The sequence below is a fragment of the Nesoenas mayeri genome (genome assembly GCF_963082525.1).
Source record: "Nesoenas mayeri genome assembly, chromosome: 20".
Lineage (NCBI taxonomy): Eukaryota > Metazoa > Chordata > Aves > Columbiformes > Columbidae > Nesoenas > Nesoenas mayeri.
This window is the reverse complement of record NC_137569.1, coordinates 3,758,956-3,786,646: the sequence shown is the minus strand read 5'-3', so window position 1 is coordinate 3,786,646 and position 27,691 is coordinate 3,758,956. Positions and strand designations below refer to the sequence as shown.

The 27,691-nt window shown below is 40.5% G+C and overlaps 1 protein-coding gene across 1 annotated transcript in view; it reads left to right on the top strand.

The window, feature by feature from the left end:
- Positions 1 to 17,256: 17,256 nt before the first annotated feature.
- The window catches only part of SPECC1 (sperm antigen with calponin homology and coiled-coil domains 1), a gene marked incomplete at its 5' end in the record, with an annotated part of 57,601 nt that continues 47,166 nt past the window's right edge, over positions 17,257 to 27,691 (top strand). The window contains 2 exons of the mRNA XM_080356995.1: positions 17,257 to 17,403; positions 17,879 to 18,014. Of these exons, the coding sequence (XP_080213121.1) occupies positions 17,257 to 17,403; positions 17,879 to 18,014 (283 nt within the window). The remainder of the gene's footprint in view (positions 17,404 to 17,878; positions 18,015 to 27,691) is intronic.

Genomic DNA, 27,691 nt, shown 5'->3' with positions numbered 1-27,691 from the left:
TCCCGGCAGCCGCGGCGGCGCGCGGGGGCTCACGGGTGCGGTAGTTCCGCCGACTGGTAGTCCCAGCGTGCCCCGCGGCGGCGCCGCTCAAGGAGAACTACAACTCCCGGCAGGCTCCGCGGCGCGACGGCGTGCGTGGGCGGGGCAGTGGGTGGGGCGCGCGGCGTCTCACGGGATTGGCTGTCCCCCAGGGCTGAGCGGACTACATTACCCGGCGTGCCGCGCGCCAGCCCCCTGGCGGCCGCCGGGAGCGCTGCAGGTGAGACGAAGGCTCCGGCTGTCGGAGCATCCTCGAGAGCGGCGGCGGCAGGTGAGTGCTGCTCGGGCTCCGGTTGCCGTTGGGGATGGGGCAGGTTCGGCGGCCCTCGCCCGGGGCAGCTCGGAGCTGCGGGGGAGGGCTGTAGTGCCGCAGTGCGGGACCGAGTCTCTCAGCCTCGGCTGAGGTGGGGGAGTGGGCGGGAAGCCCTGAGGTGTCGCGGCGTCGGCGTCGTCTCCCCCCGCGCCTCACCCCCTGACTGACTTTTAGCTGCCCCGAAGTCTGGGGACAACCGGCCCCGCACCCTACAGGGGGCTCGGCGTTGGGGTGCCCCTGAGGCGCTGCTGCGGTGGCTGTGGGTAGGCTGGAGCCCACGGGTCACCCCAACAGCCTTCGAGCGTCGGCTGAGGTGGGAGCTGAAGGGCCTCATGGCACCGCAGGATGTGGCTTGGAAAAGGTGTCTCCAGGCTGCCGTGTCCTCCACAGGCCAGGTAGTAGTGCCACAGTATCAGGCCGTCTCCTTTCTGAGGAAACCCTGGTTGCCTCTGCTGTAAAGCAGCAGTTTTACTTCAAGACTAGTGTACCTCAAAAGGGCATAGATAAAAACCAAAGTCTGTCTGTCACTAAACACAAACTTAGCTTGTGTCAAATCACATAGGAGCTTTGGCTCTTGGATACTTGTTTCATTGCTTTTTACCCTCAGTAAACAAGGTGCTGTGAATATTAAAAGCCTTGCAGGTGCTTTGCTTGTGCTGCATTTTGCTTTAATTGTTTTATTTATTGTTCTTGTGGACTGGAACCGGTGTTCTGTTCAGCTCAGCACAAGTGAAGATGGGTATGCCTTAAAAAAATAGCTTTCTTGACTTCTATTTTGATTTTTTTCTATTTTAATGTGAAGTTACTCAAAGGTTTTTTAACCCCTGAGAAGTAGCTGTGATGGTTTCAACAGGATGCTTCGATATAGTGTGTTTCAATAATTGAATGTTATTTTAAAGATTTAATAATAATTTTCAAACAGTGCATTAAGTATGAAATCTTCCTGATATCCAGCAACTCAACTCTTTATAGATCCCGAAGTAGTAATTTTTCTTTTTCATCCTTTGCTCTTTGTCTTGCTTATGTCTTAGTTTAGGCCTGGCTAGGTCGATTCAAATAATTATTTAAATTGATGGTTTAATATCTTCAAAAATTTAATTATATGAAGTTAGTTTTCAATAACTTTCCTCTTAAATTCCACTGCCCTCTACTGGCTGGACCAGTAGGGTCCACCTGCCCAGTGCTCTTCCTTCTCACCCTTTTATTTTAACTCCCTTTTAATTTATTTGTTGGGGTTTTAAGTCAGAAGCCATTGAAAAGCTTGCTGTGAAAATCTACTATAGCACTATCTTTTCAAGGTAGAGAAGGTTGCTGGCAGGATGATCTCCCTAAGGAGCCCTGAACTTTAGATTTCAATCTTCTCCTTGATCCAAAATAACCTAGTTGGGCTGATCTTGAAGTCACGCTGCAAAGCCTGTTTTTCAAAGGCATAAAGGCAAAAATAAAGATATGTTTGATTTGGAACCTGAGCACTGAGAGTTTGCATGTATAGCTGGAATATTGTTTTGACTTTATCTGTTCCCAGGTTTTGGAGAAAATGCTGGGTTACTATTTGTTTGGAAATATAATACTTTTATAAATACATATTTTGTAAATATAATTATGTGAAATAATTATATTTATTTGTAAATACTCATATATAAAAATACATGTACTATATTTTCCCCATTAGGTGTTTAAACAGTTTTTTCTCCTTTTCCCATTTATGCTGTTCTGCATTCTACATGTGCTTTAGTCTTTGAATAATCTCATCTGCCTGAATGGACTTTTCATGTGAGTAAAATCAGGTGACAAACTAAGGCTTGAAGAGAGAATCTGAGAGTCCAACACATCTTTAGTAAATTAGTTGTTGAAATTAAACTTTCAGCTGTTTCTTTTTCATAAATGTAGGAACCTTCCTTATTGCAGACACATGTAGCCAATGCATTTGATCCTTTTCCTTTACCAGGCTCTTATCATCTGCATGCTGTGTCTGATATCACACTTTCATCTTGGAGCTATTAAGTCCAGTATAAGAGCTTGGGTTATTTTTAACCATGCCTGGTCCTGGATGAAACATTTTTGCTTCGTGTGACTGTGCCCCTTTCCTGTGTGATGGCAGCATTAGGTGCAGATGATTGTTTTTCTACAGCCTGCAAGGAACCCAATGCTCCAACATGCTCAGCATCTGTTTCAGCAGAGGGCAGCACATGGGGATATGAAATATTGCGCTTCACTTGAACTTTACAGTGACTCAGTCCTTCTTCCACACTTCAGTATTCTCCAGACAGGATAAACCTTGGAAATAATAGGGGTTTTGTCTGAAATTCTGGTTTTGCATATGTCTCTTAGTTGTAGGCTCCCAGGTTTTTAATAGGCTTTGGCTGTCTGTTTTGGCATTGCTATTTAAAAATAAAGAATGAGTTTTCATAGCTCTCAACTTTATTTTGTAGACCTGCCAATTCCAGAGTCTCTTTTGAAGCTATATAACTGGGCAGGAAGTGGCTGAAAGGTAGAAGTCAAAATTAATTAGATTAAATAAATTTTTTCACTCTTGCACTTGTCTATCCATTTTTCCTATTAACAGAACGGTGATGATCTAGAGGGATGAGAGGAAGATGGGATAAATTAATTGATATTTTAATGAAAAAAAAATGAGAAGCTTTCATTCACACTGAAAGCAGATGAAAGTATGTCTGCTTTGCAGTTGTATTAGTTGGTCATGACCTTGCCTGTCATGTACCAAAGAGGTTTCCAGTGGCTACAAAAGGCAGCGTGCTGGGGCCTGCTGGGCTCTGATTCTGGCAGCACCACTTAACATTTCCATTCTGTAGTCTTCTCATCTATATGTTATGGCTGATGATTTCTTACTTCTCATCCAGGTTGTGAATGTAGTATGGTTTTTTTGCTTAGAAGATTTTAAGATCTTAACTTTAAAAGGGCAATGGAGAAATGCTTTTTGAAATATACCTAAATTTGGTGAAGGAAAGTTGCTTTAACTTCTGTATTTCCCTTGAATTATATGAGTTTAACAATTTTTTTTTCTTTTTGAGGGTGCAGTTCTTTTTTTGTCTTCTGAGGTAGCAAGTCTTTCCATGTTGCGGAATACTGGCACTATGATGGCAAACAACTAAAGTACTGAAAAAAGGTTATATGGTAGCTAGGTGGCAGGTACATGGGAGTTAAAACTGAAAAGGCGTCCTGACTTACTGACTTTTTTTTCTTTAGGTCAATGTAAGGTAGACTGCAGAGAGATATCTCAATAATGTCTCCTTTTAGGATCAGCAGACTTGTTCCTTGTGACTGTTTGGTAACTTAGAAGACACAGGATGTGGGTTTTCAAGATGATTGTTTGATCCTATCTTTGATATTTAACGTTCTATATCTCAAAGTGCATGTCCTTTTTGAAAGTAAGGTCATTTCTTTGTGTTTGTCCCACTTCAGCAAGTTATTCCTTCCCCTCTTCATAATTTCCCTAATATCACACATGCTTTTGTTTTCACCTATGCAATTTGAAATGCACTTGTGTTGTAACTCATGGTCTAAAAAAAGATCTGTGTAAACTCTCAGACATCATCATCTCCAAGGGATTTTAGCTGTTGCTATAGAAGCCTGATTTCTTTTTCAAGAGACCTTTCCAATATAAAGAAGTTGATACGGAGGGAAAGTTGTCATGGAAATATGTAGCAAAAAGAGAAAGGAAATCTCAATTTGATGACTGTTACATAGGCTTAGCCAACTTGGTGAATTTGCCTCATACTTAGAGATCTGATTCTGCAGATTCTCTTTGTTACATTCTGTAACTGGAATGCTACAGGCTAGAACCTAAAGAAATATGTGATTTAACATTTATATAACCAAAGATATCTCCTCAAGTCAGTGAACTTTAGCCAGATTCTAGTTCTCTTACTGCATAATAACATTTAAAAAGCAGTATGACACTACTACTTAGGCCGCCCAACCCTCCAGATGGGGAGAAAAGGTCCCTTGCGAGCTGGGTTTGTGGCTGCGTTGCAGGAATGGGGCTCATCCGTTTCCTGATGTGAGGCCATTGGGGTGATTGTGGAGGGTGACATTATCTAAAGCTGCTACCCATGTTCGTCTATTAGAAGGAGCCCCCTCAGGTGATGCCGGAAGACCAGGGAATTTCCAGCAGCCCATTTCTAATGTGCCATGAGCTGTAGCACAGCTTTTTATTCTACTTCTGGCAATGACTGCTCTGAAAGGCTTTATAGAGCTACCACTATTGAAATGAGGCTTTCAGAACCATTTTTTAAATCACTAACTAAAAATAGTTTATTCTGCAAGCTTCAGTGCCGTTTTAGATTGGAACAGAAGGAGTCCTTTGTGTCCAGCTAGATGGTGGTATAAGCAGATCTCTCTCCATAAATTTCTTGTCCGCTTATACCGTCAGTAAGCCTGGTTGGTTCCCCGGTTTCAGGCTTTTTGTGTCTCTTACTAAAGCCTCCTGATATCTAATAAATGTGATTATGAGTGAGCTGCCTTTAAATATCTATTACCAGTGTCACCATGGTAACTGCTGGAAGAGTTTCTTGCTGGTAGAAGGTTTCCAGCTCCCTGAGATACCACAGGACAAAATGCTTAGGCTGTTGTTTTCACGGTTTGAATGAGATCACAGGCAATATTAAAGAGGAAAAAATAATGTATTCCTCATTTTTCATGTGATTCTATGATTCAAATTTCAGCTGCATGGTTCAATTTCTCAAGTGTGCCAAGTTGATTTAAAAGTTTAAGCAGCAGCAGCAAACACGTTCATTCATACAAGCTGCCTGGAAGCAAGGAATTGCTGAACTTTAATTTAGATTCTCCCATTTGTGCTAATTTGATGTCACCAAAGCCAAGCTTTGATGCTCTGATTTGGGGTGTCTAGGTATAACAATATGCATGTCTTTTGCAAAACTCCTGACTTATGTGAGCTAAAGTCAATGAGCACTGTAGGTCCTTACTAGCTTGTGATATTTTATCAGTAATTTATGTACCTTTGTTTCCCTACCTGTAAAATAATTGAGTCATTAAGCTACTGCAATGATAAGCTGATTCTGTTCAAATAATCTGTAAAAGAATCAGAGTAAGAACAAGATGGAGACTGTAAGATATTGCTATATGGGGAATCAAACCTTACCAATAGTTTTATTTTTTGACAACCTGATCTACATTAGAGGGCTCTTTCGTCTCCTGGGACTTAAACTCCTCATGCTTCATCGCTTTTCTATTAATTTGTCCTAGTTTTTGTTGCTGCTGGGCTCCCTGTGATGCACTCTCTTCATCTAGGCAAACCCTGCGGTTCTGCTTCCATTTGGGGGCTGTCAGCAGTTTCAGTGCAAATCCCTCTGAAACAAGGCTGACAACTCAGGTCTTTTATTTGCGTCACCCCGAAACGCCCCAAAAAGTTCAAAGCAGTGGGGTATTCCTCCACCATCCCGTTGGGATTTTTTAATTCTAAGGCAGCCTGCAGCACACATCTTCTCCAGTCCTTAATTTTTCTGCACAGCTCTCTGTTGTCAGTGATCAGCAAAAAATTAATGAAATGGGTTTTTGTTCAAGGCTCCTTGGTGTTTCTAATGGATACCTGTTGTAATTCCTTTCCCGTTAGGTGTTAAAATGCAAGGTTTTCCAGCATGTGATCTCTCTCAGACAATAAGCAAAGGGAGCAAGTAGGGTTGTGCAGTATTTTGCCTGCGTAGGGAGTAAAAACTTGCTGTGCTACCTGAATATGGTAATTCTCTATGAATTGTTAATGAATACCACAATGTATAGCAGAAAACTGTGAGGAATAATAAAGAATGGAGATATTCCCTTTTCCTGAAGTCTTTCATTTAGTGATTAAATTTTTTTTTAAAAAATCAGTTAAGTAAAAAAGAACACTGAAAATCCTGTGTTCCTCTTTCAGGGAAGACCACTGAGTATTGCCTTTTTTACAAATTTAAATTTATCTGCATTTGGAATAGAAAGGTGACTGCAGTAAAGCTGTCATTGGTTTGTTGCAATGTATGTCTCTGCTGCCTAAGAAAAGTGCAGAGAAAAATAAATAAAAATAAAGTGTGTGCAAAAGTGATCAGAGACTTTTATTTTAAATATATGAAATACAAAGAATATTCCTCCACCACATGGATTTCCTTCCTCGTTTTGCCTTTTTCTGTGGGTTGGCTTTTTTTCTTTGGTAGATATCTGTTAACTCTTCAGTGGTCTAGTCGGAAATTACAGAAATGCTGAAAAATGTTGGCGCTTCTTACAGACTCTTACTTTTGAAACAGGCACTTTCCTAATTCTATTTTTGACTTGCTTAGTGGCTGTTCCCTTGGAAATGTTCAAGTTGTCTGGTCTTCTGGATTTTGGCAATAGGCACCAGAGGAAGCTGTTTTTCTTGTTTCTTATAGCACTCTGTGTTCCATAAAATGCATCTGCCTTTTTTCCAAACTTCATGATTCTAGTCTCTTCCAGCAACAAATATTATCTCTAGTTGCAGGTCAAAGCTAGTGGCCGTGCCACAAGCTGAGCTTCTCAGGTATAAGTGGAACATGAAACTGTATAATAATATTTTAAGAACAGGGAGAAAAATCTGGGTTCTCCAAGTCAGGACACATGGCTTTGTTGCACTGACGGAGCCTTTTTGGCAGCAGTTGCAGGAGTTCACTCTTTATATCCACCCATTTGATCAGCATCATCTTGTTAACTGAACAGCGGTTGTTTTTGTCAAAATGAAAAGTGGTGCCCCATGATTCATTCTGCAAACGTCCACTAGCTGCTTCAACTTCCTGACATCTGTAGTGGAACTGAGAAAATAAAGAAGTTTGTATCAGTTATGTACAAAAGGGAAGAAAGTGCATAGTAAAGGCTGTCCTGAAGCCATGACCTGACTCCACTTATACCCACTGTCTGGTGCAGACTTTCCCTTGTAATTACTTTTGGTTTTATAACTCTAGACAGTAGTGTTCCAGCCTTGTAACTGAATTAGAGACTTGCTTTAAAAAGACGTTGTTATTCGCATAATAACCTTGTTTATGAAATTTCTCTCCTCTGTAATTGAGATTGTAGCATGCACAAACCCAGTTAAATATAGCATAAATATCTGTAAATGCATAGTATTTTGAATTTTATTCCTTGTGAGTCTTTTTTTCCCCCCTCACTGTCTTTGTGTTTGCTTCTCAAAAGAAGTGATGCCACTAGAAATTCTGCCCTTTACTCACTTCATTAAGTTGTGTGCCATCCATATTGTAAAATTGCACAGGCACTGCAGATTGCAACATAAAGCATTTGAGCTCCTCAAATGCAGTATTTTTAAAGGATATTGATGAGTGGGGTTTGATCTTATTCTCTCCTGTTGTGTTGCAGAGTTGTGGGAGCTGGTGGATTGAGCAGCATGCAAGCAATATGCTTACTGTTATTTTGTCTGTCAACTGAATTTAGCAGCTGGGTGAGAACTTGGCAGATTCTTTAAAAAGTTTATGCTGGTAGTTGTAATTGTTTTCTCATCCTGGCTGTGTGAAAGTAATTATGGTTAAGGCCCTGGACAGGCCACAGGGTTGCTTTATGACCATGGTCAACTCATTTTAGGTGTCTGATTCTGAGCACTTTGTTCATTAAACAGGCAATTTTTCAATTCAGAAGGTTTTGTGCTGATTAATTCTTTGGTCTAAGTAAAGAGATCAGATAATTCTAGCAATAAGTGCTACCAGAAAAACCTCTAAATAAACAAATGTGCTGTCTAGTCTTGTTGGGTTTGGGGAAATTGTATGCCACTGTTCCAGCCTGTCTACCAAAGCTGAAGCATGTAAATGTTCTGACTGTCTCCTTATGTCCCAACATTTTCATTTTTAGGCTTTGCTGAAGTTATATTTACCAAAGCTAAAAATATGTTTGCGAATGAAATATAGTAGCTCATCTCTCTTCACTCCCCTCATTTCAGTTCTTTATTTCTCTTGGCTGAAGGGCAGGAAAACCTCCTGAGCTGCCGAGGCTGCTCTCCTGCTGAGCCCATACCAACTCACCAGCAATGGCAATACGATACTGTGCTGTGTCCAAAAAGCGTGTTTGTTTTCCTCAGGCAAAGAAGCTTTGCAGCAAGGTGTGTGCAACTGATGTTCCTTGTGTTTGAGTTCATGAACCTTCAGTCGTTTGCTTCTGAGTCAGTACTTTTCAGCGGTATCTGCTCAGTTTTTGACAGTGGTGTGTAATCAAAACAGAGGGAGTGACTTGCAGTCCCTCTGCTGGGTACCTAAGTCACAGTCTGAATGTTGTTGGTCAGACAGATCAGAGCGAACAGCCCTATATCTCCATGGAGTTGAACAAAAAGCCCAGGTCTAAACACCTTAGGTTGCTGTGTTTGCCATTTGAATATGCATTTGCTTTCTCTTTGCATCCCCTCTGTTTGCTCTAACTTGATACTATTTTTGACTGCTTTAGCTCTGTTTAGACCTCTAGCCCTTTCCTTCCTGTTTTCAAACTCTCTAAATTATCTTCAGAAAGCTTAAGAAAGAGGAATGTTTCTGAGCATTGCTTACTCCTGTCCCTTATTTGCTCTCTTCTAAATTAAGACCAGATTGACACTTCTTGGACAGTCCAGGAGAAGTCACTCAGGACTGATTCTAGTTACTACTTCTGTAAAAGCCCATGTCTTAATGTATCTTCCTTCCTTGCATGCACATACTTCTCCACTTTTTTGAAGCAATGATGGAGGCAAGGGCAATGTCATGAGGTGTCCTGGCTCTGACTGCTGGCACTCTGGGGGAGAGATTATTAGCATGGAATATAAAAGCTTCTGGAAGCTGCTTCTGTGGTTTTGTCTGAAAAACGCCTTCTTTCTGTGGCCACCTCCTTGCCCTTCCTACATTGTATGCACTGCAAGTTTTTACTTGATTGGGTCATGCAGACTGGTCTGGAGTTTACGCTCTCTGCCCAGTGTCCATTTCTACTCTCGGGGATGATGGGATACAGAAAGAAACTCTTCATCTGCTTTACAGATTGAAGCATCTTGGTGTTTGGAAGGTGAGATACAAATGGCTTTCTTGCATAAATCCTCCTTGCTTTGATGAAAATATACTATTTCTCATTCCCCTGAGTAAGCAAGTGTGCATGTGTGTGTGTGTGCTGAATGCCAAAGCGCTGGTGAAGCCAGCTTGCTTCCGTATGTGAATCATTTCTCAAGCAGCTCTCTGTGTCTCACTGCAATGTGGTTTTCCTCTTGGGGAAGCACTCAAGCCCTGAATTTTCAGTCTGGCTTGCACATGCTGTCAGAAGCTAGTGGGAGACAGTTTTCTTTTTAATGCAGAAAAACGGACAAGCTTTTACTGTAAGTATTTTAAAATCTTTTATTTTTTTAAGGTGGGAACTGTGTTATCTCTAGAAGGGTTCTAGGATTAGTAATGTGTGCTAAGAGTGAATGGATCTGGTTCGCTCAACAACACTTTTTTTCTTAGTATCTCCCTCTAAAACTAAGCTGCTTTAAACAAAATTGCATGGTGCAAATGATTTTGCATTAGCTGAAAATGAGCTGGAGGTGGTCTAAAAGCCATTATGACAGCAAAAAAAAAATCCTGCCATGTGAGCCTGTAAGAGCTGGCTACTGTATTTTTCTTCTGCTCAGCTTCATATATTTTAGTGGCAGAAGGGTTGAAGCTGTTTCTGCGCTTGTTTCTGCTTCTCTACCAATTCAAGGTTGTTCTCCAACAGTAAATGAAGCAGGAGCATGAGCTGACTTTCCTCTGCTACTGCATGTTCACGTAGTCCAGTCAAGAAAGGAACAAGCTGCTGAGCAAATAGGTTTGGCAGTGAACATCTCTGCAGGAGATCAGTGAAAACATTGAGGAGCACACCAGACCGGCACCCTCTTACGGCACTACTGAAAGGGCTGTTCACGTTCTCTGCAGTCCCCTTTAATTGTCACAGTTTTACATTGTCCTTAAAATTGTACTGTGGACTGAAGCTTGATCATAATAACAATAGTAATAATAGCATTTATATAGCATGTAATATGGTGAAGTTGTAGAGATGTTAATTAAATCCTGTATGTGTAGCAGTAAAGCATTACTGGTAGAACTGGTTTGAAAACAGAGATTCTCTACCCTTTTCTCTTGTACACAGTTGAAGTTCTTCTAGATATTCCCTACTAATCTTTCCTGTTTTCATCTCCAAAAGGGACAGTTTTGCATGTTCCTCTTCTACCCTTTCTAAAATATAAACTGTTTTCTGCCCATGTAGCCTCAGCAGGAGAGAGAATATTTGATTTGCTGAAATAGTGTTCTTTTTCTGCCGTTTCACAGCTAATGCAAGAATACCTCATCCTGACATGCACAGATACAAATACTACCCCTTCCCTTTCCAGTTCAGTTTTAAACCAGTTTAATTTCATTATGTAGCTGACCAAGGTGGGTCTTTTAGTCCATAAGAAGTCCCCAAAGTCACAGTTGTAAACTGTTGATGCTGTTACCTAAATCTGTTCTGTTCCTGTTTGGTATGAATATTTTTAAAATGCAGAAGTCCTCTAGTTTCTCCTGCAGTTTTGGAGTTCTGTGCTTGTCTTTGCAAAGACTCTTTCTGTTAAAAATTCATGCTGTCACTCATATAAATGTTCAGAATTTGCCAATTTATTAACTTCAGTAAGTGGTCTATTCTGCACTTTAATTAGAGGATAAATATCTCCTTAAGGGATAGCTTCCAGATTTCTATTTCTCTGTAGTGTGATGGATGGAAAATGGGAGTCAGGGAAACATCCCAGCATGTGCAATCTGTGGGGCTGCTCATTTGTGTGCTGTGTGGCAGATGTTGATTTATTTCACTTTTACTTTTTTTGGGGGGGGATTCCTTTCCAAGACACGTGAATGTCTGTATCTTCATAAATATGCTATTTAGTGAACAATTCTGATCCCATTTTTATAAATGAAAAAATGAAGGCATAGAAAGATTACATGGCTGAGATAGTACAATGAATCTGTGCTGGAGCTGAGGATGGGGAACCTGTGCTTTGAGAGGATGGAGAACCTGCCTGTCTGTGTGCATGTACCAGTCAGGATTGCCATGTAGCCACATGCTGTGCATCTCTGCTGTTCCAAATAACGATTGTTCCTTCCTTCTTGTAGAAGTGTCTACCCACTATGCTACAGAAAAATATAATGACAAGTAATCATCTGGCAAACCACTTTAATTATTCTTACTTTCTTTAGCAATTATATCACTCTTGCTCTATCTAAAATGAGACCTTCTTTTCTTCCTCCTTGCGGATTGGAAGAATGTGAGGTATTAACTGTGTCACTTGCTTTGTGCTGTATTCACTGGGACAGTAGTTCAAAGAACCTGGATTAATGAGCAGTAGCTACCTTGGAATGGTAGCTCATTTAGTCCTTTCAGCCTTACCAAGACAACACATCTGCCTACACCATAGAAGCTCGGTGGGCTGTTGACTGATTGCCAGCACACAGTTGTGCTTCACACCTTCTGCAGGCATCGTGCTATCCCACTGGTAGCTGCCACTGTCCTTCTGGATGGCTAGAGGGCAGAAAATTACAGCTAGGTTGGGATTTTTGTTTCCTTATGCCCATGTTCTAAGATTGGGGTCACTGGGAGGTAGCGTAGTTTGTCTTCTGAGAAGTGGCTGGTTAGATAATCAGTGTGAGAAAGGAGGAGGAGGAGATTGAATATCCATGTGCAAACAGCAGCATTTAAATTAAAGGAGGAGCATCTTCCCAGATGTTTCAAAGTACAGCTTTGGCTTGATTTCTAAGCATCAGTCACTGTGCTGGATGACAGTTCTGGGTATTTTAGCTAGAGAAGTAGCAAAGTTATTTGTATTTTGTTCCTGTCTTATAAATGGCCAGTATTGTGGAACAAGGACAGGAGAAATGCAGCTAAATAAATCCTTTGTTCATATGCACACATGAGGATTTTGTTGTGACTTCTGCCATTTTTAAATGAGATCTAACCAAGAATAAAAGTTTGATAAATCCAAAACTCCAGGGAGAACTTCTGTGGAGGAGGGTGGGCAGAAGTTTTTGCGCTTACTCTCATCTGTCCATGCCTGGAAAAGTCATCAATGACCCTAATGGTTGCTGTGGGAAGGGGCTTTTATTTTGAGCGATGCTGATACATGGAGTTCTGCAGTTGCTGACCTGGACTCTGGCAGTCTTGTTGGAATGGTTTGGGAAGCTGAGTTGGTGGCCAGAAACCTGTCATTTGTGGCTGGCCGGAACTGTCCTCACCTAGGCCATTCTGATGTATTTTACACATCCTTGTAACCTTTCTGTGTGTGTATATACTCTTAATAAATATACATTTTAGAGAATTATGGAAAACACACTAAGGAAATAAGCAAAAAAAATCTTAACATAAAAATGAGACTGTCTCTTACCACTGTAACCACAGGTAAAGTAACTGTGTCTTTGAGAGATAAAGGGGGTTTCCACTGTCTGGTTCCATTTGATACCACCAAGGGAAGGAAGGAACTGGCTCTGCAGTGGTTAATTGTACTGTAGAGGAAGGGAACCATGTGCCCTGTAAAGAAAATTCTCATCTGATGCCATATTGAAAATGCGCTTCTGATGCTTTTTTTAAGAGTCCTACAGCAGAGCAATTAAACTAAACAACAACAACAAAAAGCAAAGCGAACTGAAACGCAGAAGAGTAATTTTTGTATGAGGATGCAAGCTTAGCACAATGAAGATTTTGAAGATGTGACTCTTAAGCTATATCGGAGTCACTGATGGTTAAATCCTGGGACTGGTATTTTGTTTTGTTTTCCCAGTGATTGTTTGGGTGACCTTGGGCATGTTTGTGACTTCTCTGTGTGTGTTTTATATCTAAAAACTATCAGTACTTCTAACTCCTTGCAAAAGCAGCTGGATTCCATAACTGCCTAGCTTTCTTATTATAGTACAGTTTTCTCCACACTTTAAAGTTACAAAATAGTAATAATACTAAAACCACCTTTGCTTGAGGCATGCATAAAACCAGCAGAGTTTGCCCTGCTGTAGCGTGCAGTCTGGACTTGAAAACTTCCAAGTGGTGTCTTGTCTCCTAGTACTGTACCAGGAAAACATGAAAATTCAGCTGCAAATGAGACTGGAAAGAAAGTCTGGGGCAGACCAAAGGAAACCACTGCTCACTGTAGTTGTGTTTGGGTGGAAGATGATGGTCTGGCTTGTGATTTTATTTTTTTTGGGGGGTAGGCCTTTAATCCAATTCTAATGGAAGCCAAGTTTTGTACCAGCAAAAATCCAGCAAGAGTCTTCATTTGGTGGAGAAATGGAGAAAGGTTGCACTGAGCCTCAAAGGCACTCAAAAAATAAAGTAATAGAAATTAGACGGAAGAGTGGATGGATGTGTTAGATACAAAAATACTACATACTGAGCTGAAAGGAGCAGATGCCCAAGGAAAGCTGCTAAAGATGACCAATAGAGAGTAAACAGTTTTTAATTGTTAGCCTGGTCTTATTTCCAAATAGATTTTTAACCTGTGCCATCTATCTTCAAGTTATCAATTACTATATTGAACTGTCAGCTTCCCTGGCTGGATTCCTAATACCAGCTGAGAAATCAAGATGAGTCATGGAAGCATCTGTCAAGCCTAAAAATCGTTGTTTAAAGTTAATTGATGTGAAAGGCAGAAAATAATTCTATTTTAGCCCAGCTGGCTATCCTGCCATATAGCTTCCTACATGCCTTTAGAAAATGCTTTACAGTTTACTGAACTCATTAGGTATTTCTATGTTCTGGTTGATAGTTTGTCTGAAAATAGCAAAGATTGATTAGGTTAGAAGGAAATAGTATAAGCGTGATGCAAATTTTACATGCTAAAAAACCCAGAAGAGAATTGTGCTTTGATTTCATGAGAATGTGTAATAAAGGGTCTAGAATAGTCTGACCTTTTGATGTAATGAAAGTAACTGAATTACATGAAAATGGCACTGGGGACTGTGGTTTTTAACCCACCAAAGTCAGACTTCTGTCCTTTGAGAGTCTTATTTGCAAAGTTGGTAATTCTGACCTCATTTTTCAGAAATGCTGGGCACTTGCAGGTCTCAGTGAACCTGCTGTCTGGTACCTTACTCTCTAGATCTAGTAATGAGTTTCATAATTCTTTTTTTGTTCATTCTCCCAAAGCAACTTGAATGACTACTTTAATTTGATGGCCCTGTTGAGTGAGTAGCTAGACACGAGCGCCAAAACCTACCCTGTGTAAATTATATGAGGTACAGGTAATTAATATTTCTAGACCCCCAGCAGGGATTTTCTTATGTAACTTCATTTCTGCAGATAGGCTAACAGTTTTTCTTTACTTAATAGTCTAACTGCTAGGTTTCTTGACTGCTTCTTTTCAGGCAGTACTTCTGATAACTCAAATGTGTCAGCTACCTAGGAATGGAAAGAGCTTAAGATGTGTGCAACCTGGTTTTGTTCTTTGAAGTACATGTAAGGTGTGTGGAAAGTATTGGGATCTCAGTTCAGAGACTGAAATCCTTATCTACAGTGCAGATTCAGGTTAGATAAATATGTAAGAAGCCGTACCTCTACCTTTTACAAATGCTGGTTCTCATATAAATACACAGAGAAACTAATAAGCACTAATAAATTCAAATATACTGTTTTCAATTTTAGTTTCATCTGCTTGGTGTAGTAAAATATTATTAAATCCACATGGTGCATAAATCACTGTCATTACATGAAACAGCCAGTTTGCCTCAGGCTACTGGATGGATTTCTTGAGTTGCAGGTTTTTGTTTGGTGGTTTGTTGTTTTTTTTTTTTTTTTGTTTTAGTAGCTCATTCTTTTACTTCTAACATCATGGTCTAATGAGCCTATCATGCTACTGCAACTTCAAAATACCGTGAATGGCTCACAATTAAATTCTTTAGGATATCAAAGCATCTGTACAGCTTAAGGCAGGAAAGTATGAGATACAGTTATGAAGAAATGCAGAGGGTCTACTAAAGCAAAATGTCTGTGCAACTACAGGATCTACAAAACCCAAAATCTGCATAATTTGGTTCTAATCGGGGAGGTAGTTTGCATCTGTGTAGTTGCTTGTTCACTCATATAAATACAGTGAAGGGTATTGCTCATTAAAAAATAGCTAATTAAATAATGTAAAGCACCAGAGCTTGCTGAGGTAGATCATGAACTGTGGGAATGCTTGACATTATTATATATTGTAATAGAGCTTACCTATCTATCAGTACTTTAAAAAAAGGAGCCAAGTGATCAACATAATCATCAAAGACTACTCTGCTTTTTCCTCTAATGAGATCAGTTGATGGCTTCACACTGTATGTGTTAAGAATTTTAATGGAGTAATGACTGTACTTAGTAATAATAACTACTCTTTTATTTATTTAGGAGCTGACAGGTTAGAGCTGTGGAGAAAACAGAGAGCCCTCTCTGCAAGAGGCACCAAGGATAAATAGATGTCACTTGCTGGCTTTCTTCTCTGTAAGACAGCAGCAGAGCACTTGACATTCCCCTCTGCCTCTGTGCTGCAAAACACTCCTTAAATAGACCCTCATGGCACCTGGAAGGTGCTGTCTGTGTTGCACACGACTTGGCCCCAGACAGACTTGTTTTCCATGAGTTCATTGAGTGTTATTATTTGTGAATGCAAGATAAAGTATAAAGCAAATTATGAGAGACAAAATGTGACCTAATCCCTTCTACTGACAGCCGAGAATAAATGGGTTTGGCCTCTGTCCCAAAGGGTTGTTGTCCACGTTCACGCTGGCCCAGCTGGACTCCTGTGGGATAAGCAGCGTGTGCTTGCTGTGGGCACATGCTCCTGGCTGAGACATTGGGCTGGTGTCTTCATCAATCTTTCGGTTACCTGTTTAACAGACAAGAAGCAAGTTAGCCTCTGCCTACACAGGACTGATACGCAGCTATAATACATCCTGTGACTATTTTAGAAAATGAAGCTGTAGAAGAAAAGTGTTGTTCATACTGAAGTCGGGGAGAAGAGGTGATACCAGGCAATCTCCCCCACCTCCCACTCCCAACTCAGACTGGTGGGACTTTTTTCTTTTAATTTTTTTTTTAATCCAACTAATGATGTTATTCTGTTCCTGTTTTGGATTGAGCAATGGCTGATGAAAATGTATAGCTTCAGATCTGCAAGAGGTGAGCTAGCTGTTTAATTGGCAACAGTCTACCCAGAGAAACAGACTAGTTTTTCTTGCTGGCAAATTAAATTTATTCAGATATATCCAAAAAAAGGACTTCATCCATTTGCTGATTCCTGGCAGAATTTCTCTCTTGCATAAGTTTATCTCTGAGGAATAGTGGATGTAGTTTTTGTTTGCAAGGAAGTTGATATTTTTACCATGTTTTCTAAATCTTGGTGTTGTGAAACATCTTTTTATCACCATGTCAACATCTGCTGCTACTTCTCCAGAAAACCCTAAGTTAAAGATATTGTGTTTTCCATACAGCTGAGGAAACTTGCTTCTCATGTGACTTTCTGAAGTGGGTAGTGTTTCAGTTGAAGATGCTGGATCTAACAGTAAGAGAAGTAGTTTTCTTTTTATCCCAAGGTTGTCTTCAGTTGCTGTGGACTTCAGTTTTCTCAGTTATTCTTTCATTGTGCTTCAGCATTCACAGATGTTCTGCTGTGGCTGATGAAGATCTCTAACATAGACAGTACCAACAAAAGTCAGTGTGCCTTCTGTGGTGTTCAATGTTACCAGTCATTCTGAAAAATATAAGTGGCTGGAGCATGCTCTGTGAGGGATCCTCTAGGTTGAGTTTTGATGTGTCTAAGAGAGCGAATAAAGTTTAGCATGGCCTTTTGAGCTCTTTAAACTGATGCCAAATATCTCTACTCTCTTTCAGATGATATAAAGATAGTTTATATTTTTGTGTGTTTGTATACTTACATGTATAAATATTTTTACTTTTTTAGGTTCTGTAGACAGAGTTTTTGAGAAAAAATGAAGAGCACTGCGAGGCCTTGGAGTACAATAGCAAAGCAAGGGAGTCATGGCATTGACAGAGGAAAATCACTTTCTACCACCTCAACAGGAATGAAGACATCGAAGTCCTCAACTTCACTTGCCTTTGAATCTCGGCTCAGCAAGGTACTAACCAGTCAGGACTATGAAAGCTTTGTAGCCTTGTTCCAGGTTAAAGCTTTGATTTAGTCCTGGGCACAACTGGCATTTATCTGCACAGTCCCAAATGCCTGGCCAAATGTAAACCAGTGGGGAACTATGATGACTGCTGTGCAGAGCAAGATCTGAGAAGCTTGATTTGCCAGTAGTCTACTCCTGTAAATTGTTTTCTCCCTGCCTTTCAATTATTTGCAAATTTTGAATGCTCTTCCCCACTTTCATTCTTAACTGTTGAAACTGTATTCTCTTAACCCACTTTGCAAATACCTAGAACGCAAAACAAATACAAAAATAAAATTAGTACAGTTATTAAAGCAGTATTTCCATTGGGTTACTTTATGGAAGTGTGCCTTTTCTTCCAAGAACCTTGCACTTTGAGCTACTTGATAGGAATATGCAAGGTCTTTATCTTCTGGTTGCTCACAAAATCTGTGCATTGCAGCTGAAAAGGGCAAGCAGTGACGACATGCTGACCAAACCAGGGGTGGCTGCGGCTGCTGGAGTCTCTAGGCTGAAGAAGACCATTACAACAGGAGCAATTTCCGAACTTGCTGAGAGTCGACTGAAGCCCAGCACAGGTAGATACAAAGATTCTGGAAAATAGTCTGCTTTGTATGAAATGTGCAGCAAGTGTCACTTGGTTTACCAAGATCCTGAGTTTTCCTTATCTCCCACTTGTACTGCAGCTATAACTTACCTTTTATAATATACAGCATATAGGACGAGACCTACTGTGCCTTGCAGACTGCATCCTACACCCCCATGAGTCGCTAATCTAAAGTTTAAAGGGGCAAACGGGGGGTTTCCTGCAGCTGTTGGTGTTTGAGGCTGCCCGGCCCCGAGAGGCCTCGCGGTGGCGCTGCCGGCCCGGCCCCGTCCTTACAGCACATCTCATTTTCCTTTGAAAATCTTTACCATATATCAATAGCATTCTCCCTTCTCCCTGCTTTGAATGAGCAGAGCTGTTACCCTGCTGTTCTTGGGACGCGGCAGAGACGTGAGAACAAAGAGCTGGCCACAGCATCTTCGTGTACAGCTTGTGCTCCTAAGCTACGTTGTGGCATGCTCGCTCCCTCAGCCTTAGCCCCAGCAGCTTATTCACATTGGCTTCAAATCTAAGCCGGTTTCTAAAGGCAGCGACACCATCTGCATACCAAGGGCTTGTGTGCAAACGCTCTGCTTTCCCCCAGGAGCTCAGCAAACGCTTGCTTTTGTCTGCTCCCTGGTGGCATTTCCAAGGAATGTGAGATCTTATTAAATTTGACCATGACCTCCCTATTTGTCACAGCCTCGGCAGGGTTTGGCAGTGTAAAACAACACAATGTTACTAACCAGAAAGGGATTTCTGGGGAGAAAAAAAGTCTTACATACTTCCCCCTCATCAAAAAGAAAATAATGCATCTTGTAACAGCATAAATGCTTTGCAGTAACCCAAAAAGAGATCCTGTTCTGCAGTTAATTGGTGTGTAAATCCGCAAATTTCATAGTGACTAGTTGTATCCAAAGGCATTTGAGATTCACCAGCCAATAAAGAGGCATGATGCTGGCAAAAGACACTTGGGAGGAGTAATGAGGGGAAAAGAGGACCTGTACAGATGATGCAGCATAGGATCCTGGGAATGCAGCCAAGGAAACAGCACTGCAGGGAGTCCAGAATGGAATATGTATGTCAGATGCAAAAATACCAGCACTGGAACAGAGAGCCCCCTTCTGCATGCATGTATAATAGCTGGGATTGGAGGAGGGATAAGATTTATGGTGATGACTAAATACACAGGCTGAAATGGCTTATGGAGATCAAATTACATCTGGATATTGGTTTGCCTATTTAAATTACATCATTAGATCTAACCTCATATATTGCTTTGCATCAACATTGGTAGAAGTATGAATGAGAATATTAGTGCTAGGTGAAAAAGAGTTCAAGTGTGGAGTTATGTTTATCGTGTAGATAAACACTAATATTGTGTGCTACCCCTCTAAAATTCCTGTTTGCCTAGAGAGAACTGTCCCAGGTCTTATAGGAGCTATCTATAGGTATGTATACAAAAAGACCTATATCTTACATATCTTAATTTTCACAGCGGTTCCATAGTCCAAAAGGGTGCTTGGAAATCTAGTTATATTCTGAGAATGTGTCACTGTCATGCCCACTGAAAAGTGCTAGATGTTAGTGACCAAGGTTACTAAGCTGAATGCTGCTTTTAGATTGCCACACCATGAAAAAATACCAATGGCATATTATAATACAGTATGTTGTTGCTGAGAGGAAAATTAAAAATCAGATGTGACAGAAGGCACAACATGTTCCTGGGAACATGAAGTAGAAAAGGAGAGAACATTGTTTCAGCTGCTATATTTTATTGAAATGACATCCTCATTGGTCTCTGATTCTGATCAAGACCACACTGCAACTCTGACTGTGGAGCTAATCCAAATAAGAATGTTCCTGTAGCTGGGAAATGCAGATGTTTGTGTACATGGCCAACTGTATAAATCTTGACATTTTTTGAAACTACTTTATTTGGTTTCATCAGTTTTGTATTTTCCTTTCATGTCTTCACTGCAGGCATCATGTCTTCCCCCACTCCTGCCTTGTTTTTGCGTTTTTAGATTGGTCTTGCTTTTTCTGTTATTCAAGTGAGCAATTTTATTTTAATGCAATTATATTAGTTCCAGCTACACTCTGGTGTTACTTGGTATTATGGTATTGTGTAAGAGAAATTAAAAGAAACAAGGTATAGAAATAATAGCAAGAAAAAAACTTAGATATCTTTCTTCTTTGGGTGTGACTGTTTGACATTTGTGTGTTGACCTTGAGCAATAGTATGTGTTCCAAGTGCTGCAGATAATAAATTGACATCAAGATTGCCTGTTCAAATAGACTTGTTTGTATGCTGCCCTTGGTGGAGTTCAGGTTACTCATTCTAACCTGTTGCTGTCATAACTACCCTGTCCATCTTTTTGGAAGCTAATGAAGTAAATCAGAAGTGACTTGAAGGGAGATGAGGCCAATCTCATGTCTCTATTCTTGTTGAATGGAGCTGAGCTAATGGAACTGGAGATGGATTCTGGCTGGAAGTTCTATGCTGTGAGGTTTGGCTTTGTAAGTACTTCACGGTTTTGAAATCCCAAGTAATGGGAAATGGCATGGAGGGAGAAATAAACGTCTTGGATTCAGCTTCCTTATCCACAGTGTTATGTCCTTCCATGTACAGTCTTGAAGTAGCAATTTGGTTTTATGATAAGACCAAACTTAAGAGCTCTTGCATGGCTTTTAATGTTTCAATAGATGAAGAGGTGAAAAAGTTGCAAAACACGAGGAAGAGGTCACTCATCTTGAAAAATGCTTATTTTAATGCTTGCACTTGTAAAGCTATCCAATCTATGAAGCCATATAGTAAACAAATTATTTTAAAATACTTAGAGAAAGGTGTATCTTCATGAAAAGCTAGGACTGTCCTCTCCCTAAGGTTCAGGATTATAGGAAATCAGTGATGTTTTTCAGATTCTGATCCTTAGAGGTTTGCAAGCCAAATAACCTTATCACTCATTAGATATGGTTTCCAAACAAAACTGAAAATGCGGCACACTACAGATTTTGGAGCTTCCTGCCTATTTTTAGAATTGTCACTTCAAGATTCCTCTCCAAGAGTAATATTCATATTAGATTTCATAATCTATTGAATTTTCTGCCTGTCTTCCAGCTAACTTCTCTGCTTGGCAAGCATTTGTCACTTTCTGATGTGGGGTAACTGTTTAAGTTAATGGGAAGCTAATCCAGACCAGAAGCATCCTTCACATAATCAGAAAACTCAAGAAAAAACATCTTTCTAATAAAACCCTTCTTCAAAAAAATCCTTGCAAAAATCTAACTGACAGTTTAATTCTTTATAAGATGCTAATGCACCCCAATTAGAACAGGAAAAAGGAAAGTGGTTTCTTTTGAAGGACAGCTCTCTGCTGACCTTGGGGTCCTTTTAGTCTCCCATTCATCAGTTTTTGACAGGCCCTGCTTTTCATGATCTGTCACATCAAAGGACTACTGTAGGTTTGTAGAAAGGTTGCTACACTTTGCATTCAGTCTCATTACTGTCTCATTTTTCTTCTGAAAGATAGAGGCAAGCAGAGAGACACTGAGATTGGTGCGTTCTGTTCCACAAGACATCACTAGAAACCAAATGACTGATCTCATCTGGGGTTTCCCAGGAACAATAAATGTGCTTTGAAACTTCATCTGGAAAGCTAGTTGAGTTTTGCTGCCCTTCCAGGTACAAGACGCAGCTCTCACGTAATTATTCTTTCATATGAAGAAAGAGATTCTAGCTCTGGATCTGATATAAAAAGGAAAGGAAGACTAAAACACTTTGCTTTGTCAAGATGTCATTCAAATAGGCAAGAAATGCTGCATGAATTTAACATGCAAAACAATGTAGAAATATATGCATATCTATAGCTCTACATGTAGCTGGATATGCATATTGACATCTGCATACACTTATATGTATCTGCATGCTTGGTTGTAACATATTGGTGCAAATGTGAATCGGATCACTTCCGATGCTTTTGCTGAAAAAGTTACTGTATGATGTTTGTTTACCATGTTAATTTTTCATATTCTTCTAATCTTCTAATTGTATGAACCTTCTACTGTAGCTGGGACTAGAGGGGGAGCAATGCATTTTAGTGACTGTCTGTTGGGATTTCTGATACCTGATCCTGTTAAGGATTACAGTTTCTTTGAGAGGCATTCACAGGCTGCCTGCAGTCATCGTGCATTATTAAACAGTAAGAATTAAATTCTGCTGACAACGCTGTCTGCAGTATGTACATTTTTCACTTTTGCTATCTTAACCTACTACACAATTTACATTTACTGCAGTGGATCTTTATTAACACATGCTAAGATTTTGCATGCAACTTCTTGTTAAAACAATCTAAATTAGAGACCATTTTCTCTGTTGTATATTCCCCTGAGAATGACTTTGTTGGCACGTGTTTACCACCCTGGGACTTGAGCCAGTTAAGAGGATTCAGTGTGTGGTAGGGCTACTGAAATGCTAAATCTCAGGCTATAATGACTTGACTCATTAAATTGACAGTTAATTGGCTCAAGCCAGCACATATAGGGAAGCTCCATTACAGCTGTAAGCAAACTGATGATCACAAAAGCCTTGCTAGGGATGCCTAAACAGAAAGGGGAGCGTGCTTGGATGGTCCAAGAATAGTACAAATCTATAATCTGTTTGTTTTCATTTATTTTTCAGGCTTCTTTAGTGAAGTTGTTAAGCAAAGTCAACACAATGTTGTGTCAACTACCTGTCCTAGGTCAATGATCAGCTTTCCTTCAGCTGATTTGAAGAGAAAATGATCCTTAACACAAATTCCCTAGGCCTAAATGTATCACAGCCAAAATACCTTGGCAGAGTGCCATTGTGTTTGCACTTGGAGAATGGGAGAGAGTGAAAGAAAGGAACGCAGAGCTGGTCTGGTCCAACAAGTATGCATATCAGGAGAGGGCTTGGCATTCCTTGTGTGACTTTTCTTTTTCCCCAGGTTGTTTTTTTTTTCAGCAGCTTTTGGCTTACATTAGATTTTAATACTCTAAAGTAACAGGAAAGGATTGACAGCTACATCTCAGATGGGTTCCTGGAAGGCTGTACTTCTGTGCCATGGACTTAACTATGACCTCACCAATTAACATCACAACCAAAATTTAGTTTTTAATGTGGTTAAAAATACATTTGCTCTTTCTTCTGAATTTCAACAAAGATGCTATATGCCTAATCCTTTGGAGTCCACTGCTGTCCATGATACACACAGCCCTGTAGATTTCTTTTCCTTCCTACATATGTGTTTAGTGCTTATAAAGTCTTTTGCGTTAATGGAAAAAGTAGAGCATGATGATAGTGTGACACTGGTACTGAGAGTCAGTGCCTGCCCCTAGGGCCCATTCCATTTAGTTCAGTCTTTGTCAGAAGGTCCAACCCCTCGATCCTGTTCAGCATCTCTTTGTTAGGTGTCGGCCTTCTGAAGGGATTGTCAGTCATCTAGCCACTGGAAGTCTAGGATAATGTGATGGCAGCTTCACACTCCATAGCATGGATTACAATTTGAATTTTTAGAAGTTATGCTAATTAATGTGCTGTTGTGAGAGCAAGATCTGAGGAAAGGCTATGCCTGGCAAATAAGTTCTGTCATTTGACTAGTGGCTTGAAAGAATTATGTATGTCACACCTTGAGTAATTAATTCCTGTTTTCACTACATAGAAAAAAGGTGTTTGTGGGGTTTTATTGGCAATCCTTCAAGTGGATAGTGCAGAAGGATGAGTCAGCCTCCAAACCTAGGAGGAAACCAGCTAATCTACTTTATAGAGATAAAATGGTTCATTCATTTATTTTTATACCTTTATTACTAAGGAGGAATTTGAGCTGCAAGCTCCATAAACGTCTCTTATCCGTGACTTCTGCAGAGGCTAGCTATATTTTAAAATTCATACCTTACCTTTCACTGTGGGCTTGGGCTACAAGTCTCATCTGACATCATTTTCCGTGTCATGGTGTTAGAATGTTCTCACTTTTGTTTTGTGCCACTGTCAAACTTAACAGATTGGTTCTTCCTGCCATGACTCCTCTACAGTGCTCATGTTTCAGGTATTTTTGCTCTTACTTGGTGATTACATTTTATAATTACTCCAGTCTTGCACCTTATACTGTATTGGGACCCTATTACACTATTCCCTTTTGTGTTACACAAATAGAAAGCAGGTGTTGAAATAATAAATGTTCAGTGTTGGGATTTAACAACCCAAGAGATTATCCTGGCTAATGCTATCCCTCTGGTGAAGAAAAGCAGAAGTCACTCTTTATAACAGAAGAAAATCTCTTTGTCTTGGAGATACATTTCACCAACATTTGGTGCACATTTATATCTGTACCTTTGAGAAGGGGAAGCTGAGAACCCATCCTACTAAAATGCAAGACATAAGAGACGATAAGATGACTTGTAGAAAAATGCATTCTGCAGTCCTTTTTTTAGAACTTCTATGGCTTATTCGTTAAAGCATTTTGTATTTTGCATGTTCTAAGACAGAAGTAGATAGGAGTTTTATTTAATGTATGACAGCTGTATGAAAACTTGTAACTTCATCCATAAAGCGTCAAAGCAAGAACAATGAAAAATTTAAGATTGACAATTAGCTCACTCTATTATACCAAAATATTAGCAAAAATCTCTTTCTATGTTATGGAATGATTTCCAGATTTGTACATTTGAAACAATGGATTCATAACTAGCTAGATAAATTTCTGTATGTTTTCTTTTCAATCTGTTTTGAGCCTAGGACACATTGGTTATTTCTGAATTTATTTTTAACCCTCTTGTTAAAACAAAGACTTTAAGAAGATGATTTCTGTTAATTGTCCATGTAATGGAAGCTTCACTGGAGTAATTCAATATCCTTTCCCATGTACATCATGACTCCATTAGTGAGGAGCATCTCTGTTTCTTTCTTTGAAAGATCAGCTGTTGGCTGATCTGGGGTGGGGGATAGTGTTGTGAATTAGGAGCAAAACGAATTTTGGAGATGTTAGATTACTCTTGTCTTCTCTGATGATGCTCCTGCTGTTCTTCACTCTGTTCACATTTCAGTAGTTTGTTTTGAATTTTACTGGTGTATGGCTTAGAAACAGCCCCCTGGCCATTCACCTCCCTGCAGCCAGGGCTGCTTTGGGGCGCTAAAGCCCTGCTCAAGTTTCCCAGCTGAGTTCTTGTCTGTGGTGGATCTTGGTTCCAGGCTTCAGCGGGGCTCGGTAAAATAAATCAGCGCCTTTCTCGGAGCCGCCTGCAGTTTGCGGCTGCAGCCCCTGGGTGGCCCGCACTGCTCGCTGGGTCACTCCTCCTTTCTCTGCCTCTCTCGCTCCCCCTCCTTTTATTCCAGCAGTCAGGCAGCTAATTAACTGCACAGCCCGGCCTTCAGTGCATAATATTGTAATGAGGTAGGAGGGAGAGCCACAGCTGCTTCAGCATGAGCAGCAGGCCCTGTTCCTGGTGCCAGGAACTAGGAAGGAGCTGATTATTTTAATTCTTTTTTGTTTTCCCTTTAAGTTGGCTGTAACGTAGACGTTAGGAGCAGATCGAGGCAGGTCCGCCGCTGACACAGAGCATGAGCGGGGCGCCGGGGTCCTAGAGGAGCCCGGGGAAGAGCCGGGGGAGTGACCGAAGATGGGCAACCAGGCTGGGCGAGCGGAGGAGCCTGACCAAGGTCTGTAGGGACCGTGCCGAGGCTGCTGCCGGCGGCTCCCGGGGCTGTTCTGCAGGGGAAGGGGGGTTGATCTCGGGGGGTTTCACCGCAGCGTCGCCCTGAGCGCAAACAAGGGCTGTTGGCCGAGCTAATGCTGATGGTTTTGAGACTGTCAGAGAAATTCCTGCTGTTTATCTTGTGCTTTGTAAATGCTGTTTGTTACTGCTCCATACCTGAGATCGCAGCACCGTCCTTAGGGAAGCTTTTCAGAAAGAAATCCTTTGCTGGCTGGAACAGAATGCTTACAAGGGAGGGACCTTAATGCCTGACAGATATTATTTTATGTAGTCTGCATGATGCAGCTAAAAAGTTACAAAGCTTATCTAGTGATGCACATATAACTTGTCAGGATCTGTAGCTTGGCTATGTTCGCCTTTACCATTGTTCATGGCCTGAGGCCTGAAATTTTCCAGGCTTTAGAATTTAAAATGATGCCTTTGTGGAAGGTTTTCCCACCATTGTCCTTTCAGAAGTGTAATGCTTTGCATGTTAATCAGTAGCAGATTTTATAGAAAGCCAAGAGCTAGTATCAGGTATATCTAATTCCCCTTGTGCCAAATGTCTATACTGTGCACTAGGAAGGCTGGTAATTTGTTCCTGATGCTGTAGTACTGTTTTGGTTGCCTTTTGATTTATTTTGCTTGTTTCTCAAATACTGAATGAGGAAAAAACAGTAGGCATGCTGATTTGTGCTGTTTATTTTGTAGTTTCTGTTTAATCTTAGAACTCTCTAAGGTACAGAAAACTGGAATTGGTTGTATTTCCCTGCACTCTGCTTCTTACTGTTACCATGGGAATTTCATTCACAAAATCCCATTAAAGTTGTTATTGCTTGGTCAGGATTTCTTTATAACTTCAGATTAGATACATGGCTATTGTGTTAAAAGAAATGCATATGTACCTGATTTCTAGTATTGTGAAGAAAAGCAAGAAGCCAACAATGCTGCGTTGCTACTCACAGTAGATCTGCCTGTGAGTGCTGGAACAGCAGTTGGGTGTAGTGGAGAACTCTCTAGCAGTATGTTAATCAGCAGGCTAATGAAGGACACAAAAGCAGCCAGTATCCAGTCACCAGAAGAAATGCTGCCCTACGGGAAAGTTAAACTTTAGGCTGGAAAGTATGGCCGTCTACATCCCTGGGCTCTGAAATCTGGATTTCACAGGCCACTGTCAGCTATAGAAGTCTTGCTGGAACTAAACATGCTATCGTCATTTGAGGAGGGATAATACTAATGATAAACTAAGAGGGAGATGGCTAAAGGCATGGGGTTAACTTCTAATAAGAGTTTGAGAAGACCAGCTCTGATTTTGCGGGCCTGTGGTGGGATTAGCTTATTATTATTAGCATTGATGATAAATGAGTGTGCAGACCCCCTGTGGGTTTTAAAAATCCTTCATCCATTGTTTTCTCTTGTCCTGTGATTTATTTTAGGTTTTTTATTGAAAGAGAAAGGGTTGTGCTTCTGTTGCACCTAAGCAGTTTGAACTCTTCTCAGTTTTTAAGTGTAGGCTGTACAAAGTCTTGTTTTAATGTCCTCACTGTTCATAAGATATGAATATGACTGAAAAGCACAGAGCACTCTGCATTCAACTACATACTCAAAACTGCTTAATCATGAAAAAAGTTTCAGGAACAGCACTGCTGACAATAAATTCTGTTGGCATATTCCTTGTGTGTGAGAGCTCTGGAAGTCAGAATAATGTAAAGACATCTGAAGCAGATTTTTGTGTTGATTTTTGACAACTAGGATGCAAAAACTTGTTTATCACATTAGAATGTGATACATGGAAGTGTCTATGTTGGGCTTTGTTTCTACTTGGATGAACTTAATTCAGCTCTTGCTTAGGAATACCTATGTCTTGAATAACTGTGGTACTCTAATTTTGGTCCTTTTGGAATAGCCAAATTAAAACCTAGTATCATCTCCTTTTAAATTATTCTTACAAGCAGG